This window comes from Bicyclus anynana, chromosome 15, assembly GCF_947172395.1.
Source record: "Bicyclus anynana chromosome 15, ilBicAnyn1.1, whole genome shotgun sequence".
Taxonomy (NCBI): domain Eukaryota; kingdom Metazoa; phylum Arthropoda; class Insecta; order Lepidoptera; family Nymphalidae; genus Bicyclus; species Bicyclus anynana.
This window is the reverse complement of record NC_069097.1, coordinates 14,753,681-14,768,063: the sequence shown is the minus strand read 5'-3', so window position 1 is coordinate 14,768,063 and position 14,383 is coordinate 14,753,681. Positions and strand designations below refer to the sequence as shown.

The 14,383-nt window shown below is 38.8% G+C and overlaps 1 protein-coding gene across 1 annotated transcript in view; it reads left to right on the top strand.

The window, feature by feature from the left end:
* The first annotated feature begins 179 nt into the window (after nt 1–179).
* LOC112053434 (putative 1-phosphatidylinositol 3-phosphate 5-kinase) overlaps nt 180–14,383 on the top strand; it is a 34,050-nt gene continuing 19,846 nt past the window's right edge. The window contains exons 1-14 of the mRNA XM_052885832.1: nt 180–602; nt 1,866–2,034; nt 2,872–3,005; nt 4,332–4,486; nt 5,237–5,320; nt 5,986–6,128; nt 6,988–7,089; nt 7,327–7,383; nt 8,732–8,893; nt 9,756–9,876; nt 10,541–10,649; nt 11,105–11,357; nt 12,266–12,947; nt 13,954–14,113. Coding sequence (XP_052741792.1) covers nt 303–602; nt 1,866–2,034; nt 2,872–3,005; nt 4,332–4,486; nt 5,237–5,320; nt 5,986–6,128; nt 6,988–7,089; nt 7,327–7,383; nt 8,732–8,893; nt 9,756–9,876; nt 10,541–10,649; nt 11,105–11,357; nt 12,266–12,947; nt 13,954–14,113 — 2,631 coding nt within the window. The 5' untranslated portion in view covers nt 180–302. The remainder of the gene's footprint in view (nt 603–1,865; nt 2,035–2,871; nt 3,006–4,331; nt 4,487–5,236; nt 5,321–5,985; nt 6,129–6,987; nt 7,090–7,326; nt 7,384–8,731; nt 8,894–9,755; nt 9,877–10,540; nt 10,650–11,104; nt 11,358–12,265; nt 12,948–13,953; nt 14,114–14,383) is intronic.

Sequence of the window (14,383 nt, the reverse complement as noted above, 5' to 3'; positions counted from 1 at the left end):
TAACACAGACTATCGAATATCGAATCCAAGAGTAATTTTTACCTCTTACCCTAATTTACTCTTTGGTAGCTTTTCTAACTTACGAAACTGAAAGAATGCATTGTAAATTGGGAAAACGGGAAAACGATTCTCGGTCTACGGAAATTCCGCGTGATGACTTTGACATTAGCAGTCATCTGTGACTGTGACTAATTTCAGACTTCAGTTGTCAGGTGATCATAACAAAAAACACAATAGATCTAATTTCCGATTTCTTATGAGAATCATTATTTTTTTGCCATAAGCATTGTATTTTCTCAATCATGGAGAAGTACGATACTTCTCAACTCACGGAATTTCCTCGTTTCGAGTCCGAGTCAAGTCAGAGTGGTGTAACAACTTTTTTGAACAAATTGTGGAAATTTCCAATTTTTACCCCGAATGAACCTGGTGAAAGTCAGGATAAAGCTGATGAGGAGAAAGCTGATGACTTCGTTGATGATCAGAGTAAGGACTTCGACGATTCTAGAACGGAAACTGGGAATTATGTGGTGGAGTACGAAGGAAGGAGTTTGCCAAATGTTCTAAGGAGAATCAGTGGTTTGGCTGCTTTAAGTTCGGGGGTGAGACATTTTGATTGTTTTATAGGATATTTGGTATTTTATACAGCTTAAAATTAACTGCTTACCTTGTAAAATCCTTACTTTATAAACTATTGGGAAAACCTGGATGTTATAATCTATACTAGAGCCCTACTCAATGTGTACTGTTTGCCAACAAAAAATAAATAAATATGAGGGTATTATTCACTGTCATTTCACACGTGATATTAATTATAATTAACATAATGAAAATTAATTCGATTATTATGAAGTGAAGGTTGTATGTTTGGAATAATTAGGTATAGTTGATATAATTATTTTGAATTACATTTTATAGGCAAACAATAATAGAATAAAATATAAATAAAAAAATGAAGCATAATTTGAATCTGATATTATTATTATTATGAATAAATGTTCTATGTACTAAATTAACTAAATCAATTCTAGATGTTATTTATGATATAAATAACATCTAGAATTTATTTAGTTATTTAACTTGAACAGCAAAATTGAAATTGAAAAAAATTAAGTATTCAGTTATACATATGTATAGTTCCTCTTTGCGTCATACTCCTCATTATTGATGGTTGTGACACCTGACAGTAGCTTGTTTTTTTGATGATGTTGGATGTGGCTCCGCTTTTTGCGAATTGCAGAGCCTTGTGTACCTTGGTGGTGTGTGTAAGTGGTACGGAGTTGGTCTGACCAACACATCAGGTTACATCCTGGAGGTCTCTTTCCTTCCACTTTGCTAGTGATCACAAGTGTTCTCTAAGTTGTTCTCTTCTCTTCTAGCCATGTGGCCGAAGTACTCGAAAATCCTCCCAAAGACAGGTTATGTATAGTCTCTTTGAGATATTGATTTTTTTCAACACCAATGCGTTGGTTCTGTGCACTGTCCTTGGAATACGGAGAATTCTTTTCCAACACCACATGTCAAAAATGTCTATGCAATGCACAAAAGCATTTTTTTTTATTCTTAACAAGTTAGCCCTTGACTACAATCTCACCTGATTGTAAGTGATGATGCAGTCTAAGATGAAAGCGGGCTAACTTGTTAGGAGGAGGATAAAAATCCACTCCCCTTTCGGTTTCTACATGGCATTGTACCGGAACGCAAAAGCCAAAGCCTCCCATCAGCCAGACCTAGACCAATTAAGAAAATCTCAATCTGTCCAGCCGAGGATCGAACCCAGGACCTCTGTTTTGAAAATCCAACGCGCATACCACGGCCGAATATGGGTTGTTAATAACGATGATACCCCATTCATTTGTTGTCAGGGAGGCACAAAGTATGCAGATACTGAGCTAGCTCGCTACTGGATGCCTGATGACATATCGCGGGAGTGCTACGAATGTGCCGCCCGGTTCAGTGCGTTGAGACGCAAGCACCATTGCCGAGTGTGCGGACAGATATTCTGTTCACGATGTTGCAGCCAACGTGTGCCTGGTAAAATATTATGTTTTCAGTATTTTCAGCCTAACTGCCACTACAAGGGCAGGTCTCCCTCCTCATAGGAGAGGGGATATGAAGCTTAGAACCACCCTGCTCCAATATGGGTTGGCGGGTTTAGGTTTAAATCATTAACAACCACTATCAGATGTTAGAGCCATGAGACCAGGGGATAAGACCTCTGCCTTCAGTTCGAAGGGCGTATGTTTGAATCTTGTCCCAGTCTCGTCAGGTGTGAAGTCTGCCAATCCGCATTGGGTCAGCGTAGTGGACTATAAGCGTAAAACCACTCATTCTGAGAGGACACTCGTGCTTTGCTCTGCGATGATGTTAATAATGATGTTAATAATGATGACCAGGACCAATGTCTTAACATGCTCTCCGAGTATGTAACATCACCAACTTCCAAACTGATTATTTAAATATTATTTTTAGTATTTTCATACTTGAGCCTTTAATATGCACCACAACATAACACCGCGGGACGAGAGACAAGATAAACAAATGCCAATAGCGGCGCAACCGGAAATATAACTCTCTCTTTGCGTTGGGACAAAAGAGCTGGGAGTGGGCACTGGGACAACTCCGCCGTTATTTGCTGAAAAAATGTTTTTTTACAAAAGATATGTTGTTAGTGCTTACTAGTAGTGGCGTGCATACGTGCAGCATAGATTTTAAATAGGGTATACACTATACCAGAGGTTTCCAAACAATTTTTTATTATTCTGAGCAGAGACTCGTGATGAACTGTGAGCCGAATATGAGTTGTTAATCATGATGACGCTGACTACGTTAAGGGTTTATCGAATTATTTTTGAATATTTGTACCCCCAGGTCAGATATTTGGTTGCGCTGGAGGTCTGCGGGTCTGCACGTATTGCTGCAATGTGGTGTTGACGTACTTGCGCGAGAACGACATGACGGGCGACATCTCGCCCGACCTGCGGAGTCTGCAGGAGAGTTTGCAGGTATGCGTGTATCGTCTAGAAGGTAGCAGAGGTTTTTAGCCGGTAAGAGTCCGGCACTACCCAACATGGGTGTCTATGAGGATTTTCCCCCTACGAAAAAAAAAAAAGGTATGCGTGTATCAACGAAAATCAAGGGAGATTAATATTCTCTTCGAAACACCGATACATGTTATGCTTAGATGCAGAGGTGTGTTCATCGCACAGCGAACATTGGATCCCAGCAACACGCCATAAAGCGTATGACGATCTGTATGGCGATGTAACTGAGCCTACTTGAAATAAATGAATTTTGAATTTGAATTTGAATTTGTATGTATCCCCCCTAGCCAAGTGGCAACGACTAACGACAGGTCACGTGATCAAGATCTGTAACTCCCATACTGTTTAAAGACGAAAGTTATTGAACAGTGCGTTCTACCTGTCAAAACTTACGGTGCCAAAACATGGATACTGACAGCGAGGCTAGTCTACAAACTCCAAGTCGTGCTATGGAGTATAGAAAGAGCTATGCTTGGAAACTTTGAGGGATAAAAATCGAAGTGATTTGACAAACAACGAAAGTAACCGACATAGCTCTCAGGCCTAGTTCAGACTAGTATTTTAGTCGAGTACGAACGATTTTTTGCCGGTAAATCCGAAAATTGTTTGTACTCGAATAAAATACTAGTCTGAACTAGAGGTCCTTGAGTGGTGACGTCACGGTAAGCGGAGTGTAGGGCGCACGCAAAAAAAAACCCTCCCCCCCACTAGGTGAAGCGACGACCTCCCGAAGGTGGCTGGCAAAGCCAAAAATAGAGCAGGATGGTGCTGCTTGAAAGAGGCCTATGTCCAACAGTGGATGCATAATGGCTGATGATGATGATGTAATTTTAAATGATACCTAATTTATTAATCAAATTATTTATTAAAAAAATTAAATAGAAAGTAATTTGCATGCCAAATAGGCAATATATATTTACCATTTGCATCACCTACCACCTGTATCTGTAAATAAATAAATTGATTGATTGATTGATGATTTAAACAAATTATATAAATACAGGAATATTAGTCATATTTAATCAGGCTCTAATAGTATCTTACCAAATTTGGATCAGTAGGGAGAACAACACGAGCAGAGAAGGGGAGTGTTGATCGATTGTCAAGGAATTCCTTAACCCTACATCCAGTAGTCACAAGTCCTGGACTTTGCTCGGTGTTTTTCTCTCTACCACGCGATGGACCCGGCACCTGCACCGGTGAATCCATGGAATGCTAAGATATTCGTCTCTCTCAAATATCGCTTATATTAATTACAAATTTTATAGAAATCAAATTGGTCACCAGGTAAAGTTTCCAGACAACAGAGCACAGCAGAACAAAAACCGCGACTTCATGTTCTCCCGCGAGCACGAGCCGTGCGAAGTGCGCGCCTCCACCAAGGAGGCTCTGCACGACGTGTTCAGACAGCTGTACGACGCGGTGCCCACAAAGCATCACAGGTGATTACGCAGCTTGCACAAGGGTCTTGACTAGGGCAGGCATTACAGAGCACAACAGAACAAAAACCGCGACCGCGACTGCTGAAATATAACGTGATGGGGAGCAGTAACAGTGATTGTATTATTATTTTGTGGTAGAGGAAACACCTCGAGCAGATTCCAGGACTTGTGGCCTTGGGTGTAGGTTTAAGGATTAGTAGGATTTCTTTAGAATACATTGACACTCAACTCCCCTGCCCGACTGTTCTCCATTTTCAATAATTACAACATAAAACATTAATAATTGCAACAAGACATTCTTGCAGATAATCACTAGCAGCGTGACGGTGTCCACGCTGCCTAAGAAATAGCTCAAGTCATCAAATATCCTCTTATTTATACCATCACTGTTGCAACAACTTCGTACCTATAGCTCCTTTCCACAATAACATAAATAATTAATGTTAATATCACCCGTAATCGAGGAACTTGCAACAAGGCTTTTGACTAGGGCAGCTATTATAGGTACAAATTGTACAAAACGGTTAGGGCATTGTACTCTATAAAAGAAAATACCTAAAAATGTGTATGATATACTTAGGTATAAGACTGAAACAGAGCGTTTTCGCTCGTATTGTCAAAAACATATTTAAAAACTAAAATTTTCATGTGATCACGTCTCAAAAAAAATATGATTTTTTAACTAGTAGAACGATAATGAACAATTTAAGACCGTTTAAAAAAAAGTGTCAACTAGCCTATTGATTTCAGATATCGCCTCATGAGTTACAACAGCGTATGGCGCGGGCACGACATCATGCAGTGGATCATGGAGAACACTTCGCAAAAAACCAGGTGAGTCCAGATTTTTATCGCTCACTGATAATTCCTGGATGAAAACATCGGCTAGATTACATTTTTATCTGATAACTTTATCCTATCTGGAAACCTAGTCATTTGTTCTGTATTCGTGAGAGCTCTGGAATACTTTTAAAATCTACTACTATTTCACTGTATTTTGTCGCTGAATGTATTTGTGTGGTTGTGGAATTAAGCAAACGGATGGATTTTGACGCGTCTTTTATAGAGTTATCAGATACTCTGAATTAGCATCTTAACTGTGAATTAATCAAAATGTGTAAATCCCCAAATGAGGAATAATTTGAACAAAAGTCGTTAATACAGCCAGATTTGATTATATCATGATCATATAGCTAGCCAGACTTTGATTGTTCGGGGGTTTTAATTTTTTTTTAATTTTTTCTGTTCGCGTACGTCAAATAACAGTCAGTTATGTATGTAAATAAATCTATACTTCTATACTAATATTATAAAGAGGTAAAGATTGTGAGTTTGTAAAGTTGTAAGCGCGAATTCCCACGAGAACTTTAGAAATCCATCCAACATGCCATAGACAGCTAATTGTAAACACACAATAAATAAAACATGACAACAAACAGCAAAAACATTTTGGATGGATCCCTTACATATAGTGTTTATTTCCGAAATACCAAAAACAGGGCCCAAGCCATGATCCTATGCCAGAGTTTGTTGAGCAACGGGTATATGGAGCGAATGACTGAACCGGTTCAATTTGCTGACTACGCGCTGTATCGTCCCATACAGCTGAGGCGGGACAGTGACTCCAATGATGCACCGTCGGGTAAGTTTAAAACCGATAAGGGCTCACAATTGGCTTCACCCTCTTCCACCACCTTCTATTGTAGTCCAATATAAGGTGGTGGAAGAGGGTGAAGCACACACAATCAAATTCACTAACAAAATTGTCGTCCGTCGTTTTTTGAGGAAGACGTGGTAAACTCAGACATTGAAAATATTTAACACCAATAAATATATCCTGTGTCCTGTGAAATTTTAAATCGGTTTTCAAACACGTGTTATTTTAACACAATGAAACATCCATTCTTTAGATGCAGTTTGTATGAACACGTTAGATCATGATCATATAGTTTTGACAGAGGGATAACCTCTAACGAGGCAGGTGCTATAGAAGGTAATTGGTCTGAGGCAATCCTCAAAAAAAGGTCCTGATCACAATTCGCGAAAATCGTCATCATTATCAGTCTATTTTAACGGCCCATTACTGGACTATTCCTCCTTCAAGGAGAGAGTACTGAAGGTAAAACATCCTCTCCAAAGTACAGGGGTGTAACACCACTAACTTCCCAACTCTGGGCTGAGAATTTTAACTAAAAATTTATTAGAAGACAGAAAACTCAGTATCTCATAGCCCGAACCGCCATTAACAGCCGATGTACGTTTACTGCACATAGGCCTCTCGTAGGGACTTCTAAACACAACTGTCTCGAGCCGCTAGCCTCCAATGGCTCCCTACAACAGGATTTAATATGGTTAATATTAAGTCTCTCTTAAAGCCTAAAGCCTGTCCAATATTTTCCTTAGAAAGGAAAGAGAACCACTAGTTGAGAAAGCACAAGCAACTCAGTTACTAAAGTATAATTAAAAAACTTCGGCAGTTATATGGATTGCATTTTTTACAGCGGAGGAATGTAATACTAGACTGGTAGAAAGCGTATCCTCATACTGTCTGGACTTAAACCTTGGAAACAGTTCCGCTAGACTTATCAAAGCTACGAAAACTGGTAAGTGATAGTTGTAACAAAATTTACACTTACTTCCTTAGTTACACGTTGTCTTCTTTTCTTTTGGAAAAACAAAGTTATGGAGTATAGAAAAATAAACAAATTTTTTTATATATTTCGGAATACTGCCATTATAATTACTAAAACTACTAATTGTGCAATATTCAAAATGAATGGGTTGCTTGATAAGTAAGGAATGTTTGTAAGTAAATTATTTTATGAATATTTTAATTTTAGAGGTAAAATCAACACCTACAAGCGAAGAAGACCACCCAATTTTGGATCATAATGAGAGTAAGTAGTTTATTTCATTTCAAAGTCAAATTTCATCCTAAAAACCAAAGATTGGTTAAGTATTTGAAGTATATATTTACTTTTTCTACTGCCATTTCGTTATCTACTCAATATAAAACCTCAAATTATCCCAAAGCTAATCATTCATACATACGTCGTTTTCAAACGGGTAAACCATGATACAATTATTTTTTATATACACTAGTCCGATTGCTTCATAATTATCTGTCAAATCGCACCTTTCGATACCGCCTAGACGGCACTCTCTCGTTTCCGATTCAATTCGAGCGGGCGTCCCTTAGTGCTCTCCCCGCGTCTATAATCACTCTTTACGAGTGAAATACCCATCAACTATCCAGGCGTGCACGTCGCGCTGTTCGCGGGAGACACCGCACTGTTTGTGACGCACCCTTACTGTCGATCCATAATAGCCCGCCTCCAGAAAGCGGTAAAACACTTCGCAAAGAGTACATAAGCAAAGTAGTTTCGCAAATGGAGGTTGGTGGAGGTAAACCCAGAGAAGAGTGCAACAGTACTCTTCTCAAGGGCAATTGCGCGGTATTATTTCGATTTAAAATAGGTCTCCTTATATGGAGCATCCATCCCCTGGCAACGTACTGCCAAATACCTAGGTGTGAGCTTTGATACCCGCATGAGCTTCGCAATTCACATACAGAAAGCCATAAAAAGAGCTGCTTATGTGATGGGTCGTATCTACCCTATGATTTACGCTCAAAGCAAATTATCTCTTCGCTCCAAGGTCAGTTCTTTATCCACCTAATAATGTCCTACGCTCTCTACAACTCTGAAAGCCTCAACCAACTAGTGATTGAGGCTTGCAACTACACCCCCGATCCCCACGCCGATTATTATAGATCTAAGTCCTGACGATGACAATGCTTTCCAGGCAACACAAACACAAGCTACACATCGTCTTCGTCGGCGAAGACGAGATCCCCGATATCTGACGTCACTCGGACGTGGTTTCATTAACCCACGATTTCGGGGGCGCTCGGACTGATACTCATGCACTTGGCCAAAACACCCATTCAGAATCGCCCTCTAAGCCGTGGTCCGATTCTCAAAAGAGAAACCCTTAAAGAGTCATTCCGCCTAAGTCTTCTGCTTCTGCCTTCGGGCCCTATCTGGTGATACTTCTGCGCTCCCCCGGTGATTTCGCTGAGATGCCTAAGGCATATAAACAATCTGAAAAATTTACGTAGGCGTGAGACCCGAAATAGAATCTGTGTGTTCCTTATGCCTATATATAATTGGAAATAGGATATGCCACGTCCCATATAAAATACTATATGTATGCAACAAGTTTAACTCGGTATCTTGTCTGTAGACAGCAACGACACAAAACAAGTGTGCAAAGCGATAGAGGAGTCAGGCGAGGAGCACCTGAAGCTGTTGATGCGGCAGTGGCTTGCGAGGGAGGCGCTGCCCGCCGCGTGGCTCGACGCGCTCTACCCGTTGTGCGTGCGCGCCGCGGACATCACTGCGCCCGGTGAGCAGCACTTGCGATCAGGATGATGATGATGATGATGATGATGATGATGATGATGATGATGATGATAATTATTATATACTACAGCCTTTCTTGATGAGTACTATTTATTACCAACAAAGAAATTAGAAATGAAGGTAGAAAACGCATGTCATTTCATAACATATTTATTTTAAGCTATGTATGGTTTGTTTATAAAATGTTATATAAAATATATTAACTACATCTAATTGTACTAAGCTTAATAATCAAATTTATTTTTATTAATTTAAGAAAAAGTTAATTATAAATATTATTAGGTGTGAAATGACTAGTGAATTATACCCTCTTTATTAATTTGTTTGTTGGTAAATAGTACTCATCAAGAAAGGCTGTAGTATAGTTTGTGTAGTCTACTATAGTTAGCAATTACTTAGCTAACTGTTGCTCTTAAAACATGTCGAGTTACGACACAAGATAAAGATGATTTGAGGTCTTTGTATCAGCTTCCAATTTTACACAGGCACTAAAAGTAAAATAAATCCTAATGATTTTACCAATTTTATGTTTTAGTAATGTATGTTTTTTTTTGTTTTGAAATTAAATGCACTTTTCAAAAACTTTAACTAGTTTTTGAAAAGTGCGCGTTGCCAGTGATGACTTACAGAACTGAGACTTAGCTAACTACGGGCCTCATTAGAAGATCAAAGTCACTCAGCGGGCGATGGAGCTATACGTAGCGTTTTCTGCGTGATCGAGTCAGGCATGAGGAGATCTGCAGAAAAACCAAAGTCACTGACTTAGCTCAGTGAGTCACGTAGCACGTAGTAGATGATGATGATGATGAAGGTGACGGTGACGATGATGATGATGCCACTTGCAGACATGCTGAGCAGCGACATCGACGTGCGCAACTACGTGCAGGTGAAGAAGGTGGCGGGCGGCAGCATGGCCGACAGCTGCGTCGTGCCGGGCGTCGTTATGACCAAGAACGTCGCGCACAGGTGTCAACAACATTTTTTTAAACTAATCAAATTTATTTAAACTAATCAAAAGAAACCGACCATTTCTCATACATTGCTGGGCACAGATTTTATGCATGAACCTTTACAATGCTTTAATTAGTGTCATTTATTGAATAATATTCACTTTTAAACCGATTTAATTTGAGTTTGACAGTTGCATAATTACATTATAAAATGGATGAAAATTTAAATTTTTTTACAATTTGAATTCAAATTATTTTTGGTGTTTTTGATTAAATATAAATTTTTTTTATCAGTTATTATAATTTTTTTAATGTGTTGGACTCAAAATAGTCCGTCTCCTTTTTTTTAATGTATGGCTTCGTATGTGCGTATAGCTAGTCCTCAACTAATAATCCTCTTCAAGTAAATATTCTGCTTGATTGGAGTGATATTGGTAAAAAATAGTCCATCGTCTTTCATTGTCCAGAGAAGGCAACCTTATAAAAATGAGACCTGAACACGCAGAACAATATTTAAAAAAATGCATTCAACTTTATGCAATAAAACTCTAAAATGAAGCAAATCAATAAAAATATAACAAAAGCTATATATGTGATTCCTACGAATTTTATGTAAAGTGAAAAAATAATGAACAATTTGTCTTTTTGTAATAAAAAATTAATTAATAAAATGGTTTCAGAGGTATGCCGAAACACATATCCAACCCCACGGTGTTACTGCTGGACTGTTCCATCGCGTACCAGCGAGTGGAGGGGAAGCTTACTTCGTTGGAGCCACTCTTGATGCAGGTTAGCATTCATCATCATCATCATCATCATCATCATCATCAGTGCTATTTTTATGTGGTTTCGGATCACGAAGTTCTGGGTTCGAATTTGAGTTTTTTTTAATCGATAATTTTGACGGCCTCCGTGGCGCAAGGGTGGATTTATAAGACGAAGGCCCTGGGTTCGATTCCCGGCTGGGCCGATTGAGGTTTTCAGAGGTCCACCCGGACCAATAAAGAAGCTCTGGCTGGTGGGAGGATTCGGACGTGACTAGTTACCACCTTAACGGCATAGTCAAGGGATTTGGCGTTCCAATTTTGACAACAGCAAAATAGTCTTAAAATCAGTCTGAAGTCAGTGCAAGTGCAAGTGTCAAACGTGCGAACTTCAGCCGTAACGCGTTACGTTACCAAGGTCACCCTCCCATAAAAAGTTATGACTTCAAATAGTTAATTTGATAATATTCAACATGTCAGGAACAAGAATACCTAGTTCGTTGCGCCGCCCGGATATCGGCGCTTCGCCCCAAAGTAGTCCTAGTGAGGGGTAACGCAGCCCGGGCAGTGCAAGACGCCCTGCGCGCGGAGGGCGTAGCCCTAGCCGTGGGCGTGCGCGACAGGGCGCTGCGGCGGAGCGCCCGGTGCGCCAGGGCTGATCTGGTGGCCTCCATAGATGCCAGGATTGGGATGCCACGACTGGGGACTTGTAGGAACTTTTATGTTAAGAATTGTAAGTAAATTATTGTTATGTACCCATTGACTTTATAATAAAAGGACGCACAATTATGTAGAAAATTTCACTTGAAATGTGGTCACTTTTGCTTTGACAGTTTTAGAATTTTTGGTAAAAAAAAATTATACTAAAGGTCTTTAAATATAGTCCAATAATCAATAAAATCCCAAATTCAGGGCAAATTGAATCTTAAGGATTGAGTGTAAGGTTGAATTTGCAAATGCGATTACTTGAATTGAGTGCTAAAATGTTGTGTTTGGCACTCATTGAGTGGGGACGTTTTTTGGTCGCTGTTTGTGCATCCACTTTTGAATAGGAGATCAATGTATGTACCAATTAATCTGCTCTCTTGTGTAGTTGACTAGACAGAATTAAACATAACACGGATATAGATAAGATGGAATTTAAAAATCTCAAATATTACGACAGAAAATATTATACGAAATAAATGATAGAAAATATTCACATTGACACATTGCACATAGGTTGCCTAGTTAAATTGCGGCCGAATTAAATTCTTCTTCTTCCCTTATTAGTTAATTTAAAAAATCATACAATATTCAATAGAATATACTCATAATAATTGAAAAAGTAAAGGTTGCCTGCTTTCATACTGCAACTGTGCGGTTGCCAGATATAAACAGTTAGGTAATGTTATTTATATACCCTTATCAGTTATTTAGTCGTCTAATATGTCTTATTTTTATGTTTTATTTAACTGTATTAAGTTGCCTTTGATTAAGTTCATGGTTTTCTAGGTTTACATTTATTAAAACTTTAGATTGAATTGTAATGAAAAGCATCGAAAACAAAGACACTCAAATTAGTACTTTAGTAAAAATATAGTAATAAATGACTAAATACAAATACAAATACAATTTAAATGTATTTCGTAATATTGTCAGTTTCTAGCAAAACCCTGATGGTATTAGAAGGTTGTGCGGAACCACAACTGGGCTGCTGTATACTCCTCCGTGGAGGATCTCTGCAGGAGCTCGTACGTGTCAAGAGAATTGTGAAATTCATGCTCCTCGCGTGTTACAATTGGAAACTGGAAAAGGCTTTCCTAGGCGACATAGAGGCTGTGCTACCCGAACCTGGGACTTTTGTAGATGATGACGACCAATATACCGAAAACAACAAAGTAGTCAATGACACTGATGTAACAAAACTCAATACTCAAGATGATATTGACGATAGTAATGATATTTCTGAGGGAAGCGATAAAATATTTGGTAATACAAGTAATTCACTCATTACGAAACAGAATGAAGACGAATCAAAAACGAATAGTGATAATAATGAATCTCGTGATGGATCTCAAAGTGAAGTGAATAAAACAAATGAAAATGAATCAAAACAAGTTAAATTGAGTGAAAATATTGAAATGAACAAATCAATGGAAATAGATGATCCGTTGCAGAAGTCGAAGCATTTTTCGCGGAAGACTGACAGTGATAAAAATCTCAGTTGCGGTGTACTTATCAAGGACTTTAGCGATCCGTTACAATCTAGACTTTCGGTGGACGACGAGGTTTTCCTGCCTAAAGAGGAGGCCACGTTGAAAGCAGATAGTCATAGTGAAAGGTGAGTTACAATTATTATTGCCTTTATTCGTTAGGATTGTGTAACAGATCTACACTAATATTATAAAGCTAAAGAGATTGATTGTTTGTTTGTTTGAACGCGCTAATCTCAAGAACTACCAGTCCGATTTAAAAAAAATATTTCAGTTTCAAGGAAGGTTATCCTACTTCCTACTAATATTATAAAAGCGAAAGTTTGTATGGATGTTTGGATGTTTGTTACTCTATAACGCCGCTACTACTGAAGCGATTTAGCTAAAATTGTGAATGGAAATAGATTTTACTCTGAATTAACACATAGGCTACTTTTTATCCCGGAAAAATCCATGGTTCCCGAGGGATTTGTGAAAAACTAAATTCCACGCGGACGAAGTCGCGGGCGTTCGCTAGTAGGCTATATATTATCCCTGTATTCCTAGGGGGACGAGAACCACGCAGTTGAAACCGCGTGGCGTCAGCTAGTAAAGCCTATAAGCCTTCCTTGATAATGGGCTAACTAATAATAAAGGATTTTTCAAATAGGACCAGTAGCTCCAGAGATTAGCGCGTTCAAACAAACAAACTCTTCAGTTTTATAATATTAGATGGGAGTGCGCTAACCGGCTGTTATTTCTGCGAGAAACATTGCATTACATTCTTTTTATTACAAAGATATAATTTAAGGTAAGGAATACTTACAAATGAAACGTTTCTCCATCTTTAAACTACAAATTGTTGGCCCTTTTTATGCCATTTACACTACACTACACAAACCAGTATTTTTAGGGAGCTCTTTACACGACGAAAACAATGAAACATCGATTCTATAGAAACTGTTTTTATAAACGCGTCAGATCATTGATTCTTGATCTTGGTCAAAGGGGTAATGTCTAGCGAGCTAGACAGGAACTAGGTCTTTAATTTAAATAGTCAAAGTTCTACGTGGGTGTCCGCTAATTAAATAAAGAATTTAAGGAAATGTCGCAAATATTTCACAAAATGATGGTGATGATGATGATGATGGTCAGATGGTGCACAGACGACGTGGTGCTGTCCATGTCGCCCAACATAGTGATCCCGGCGCCGTCGCTCAATCTGCTGCCGACGCAGACGCCGCAGACGCCGCACACGCCGCGCGCGCTGCGCAAGGAGTCCGCCAGGGCTCCGGCCAACACTTCGAAGGTTCAGGTAACTCAACTAGTACCGGATTGAACCTTAAACAAAATAAATCCTGGCTGAGATTGTTGTGAGCTCCTTTCCGACCAAGCCGCATTTGGAATTCTCGTAACTTTAAGTTTAATTTTTAAATTTTTATTATTACCATTAAATCATACAAAATTACTTGTAAACTGAAATTGATATAAACTTTGATGTGCTAAGCAATCATCGCCTCTATCCTCCTATCCTTAAGTAAACTAGAAAATTTAATTAAAAAAACGAATGCGCTTTAGATCACAC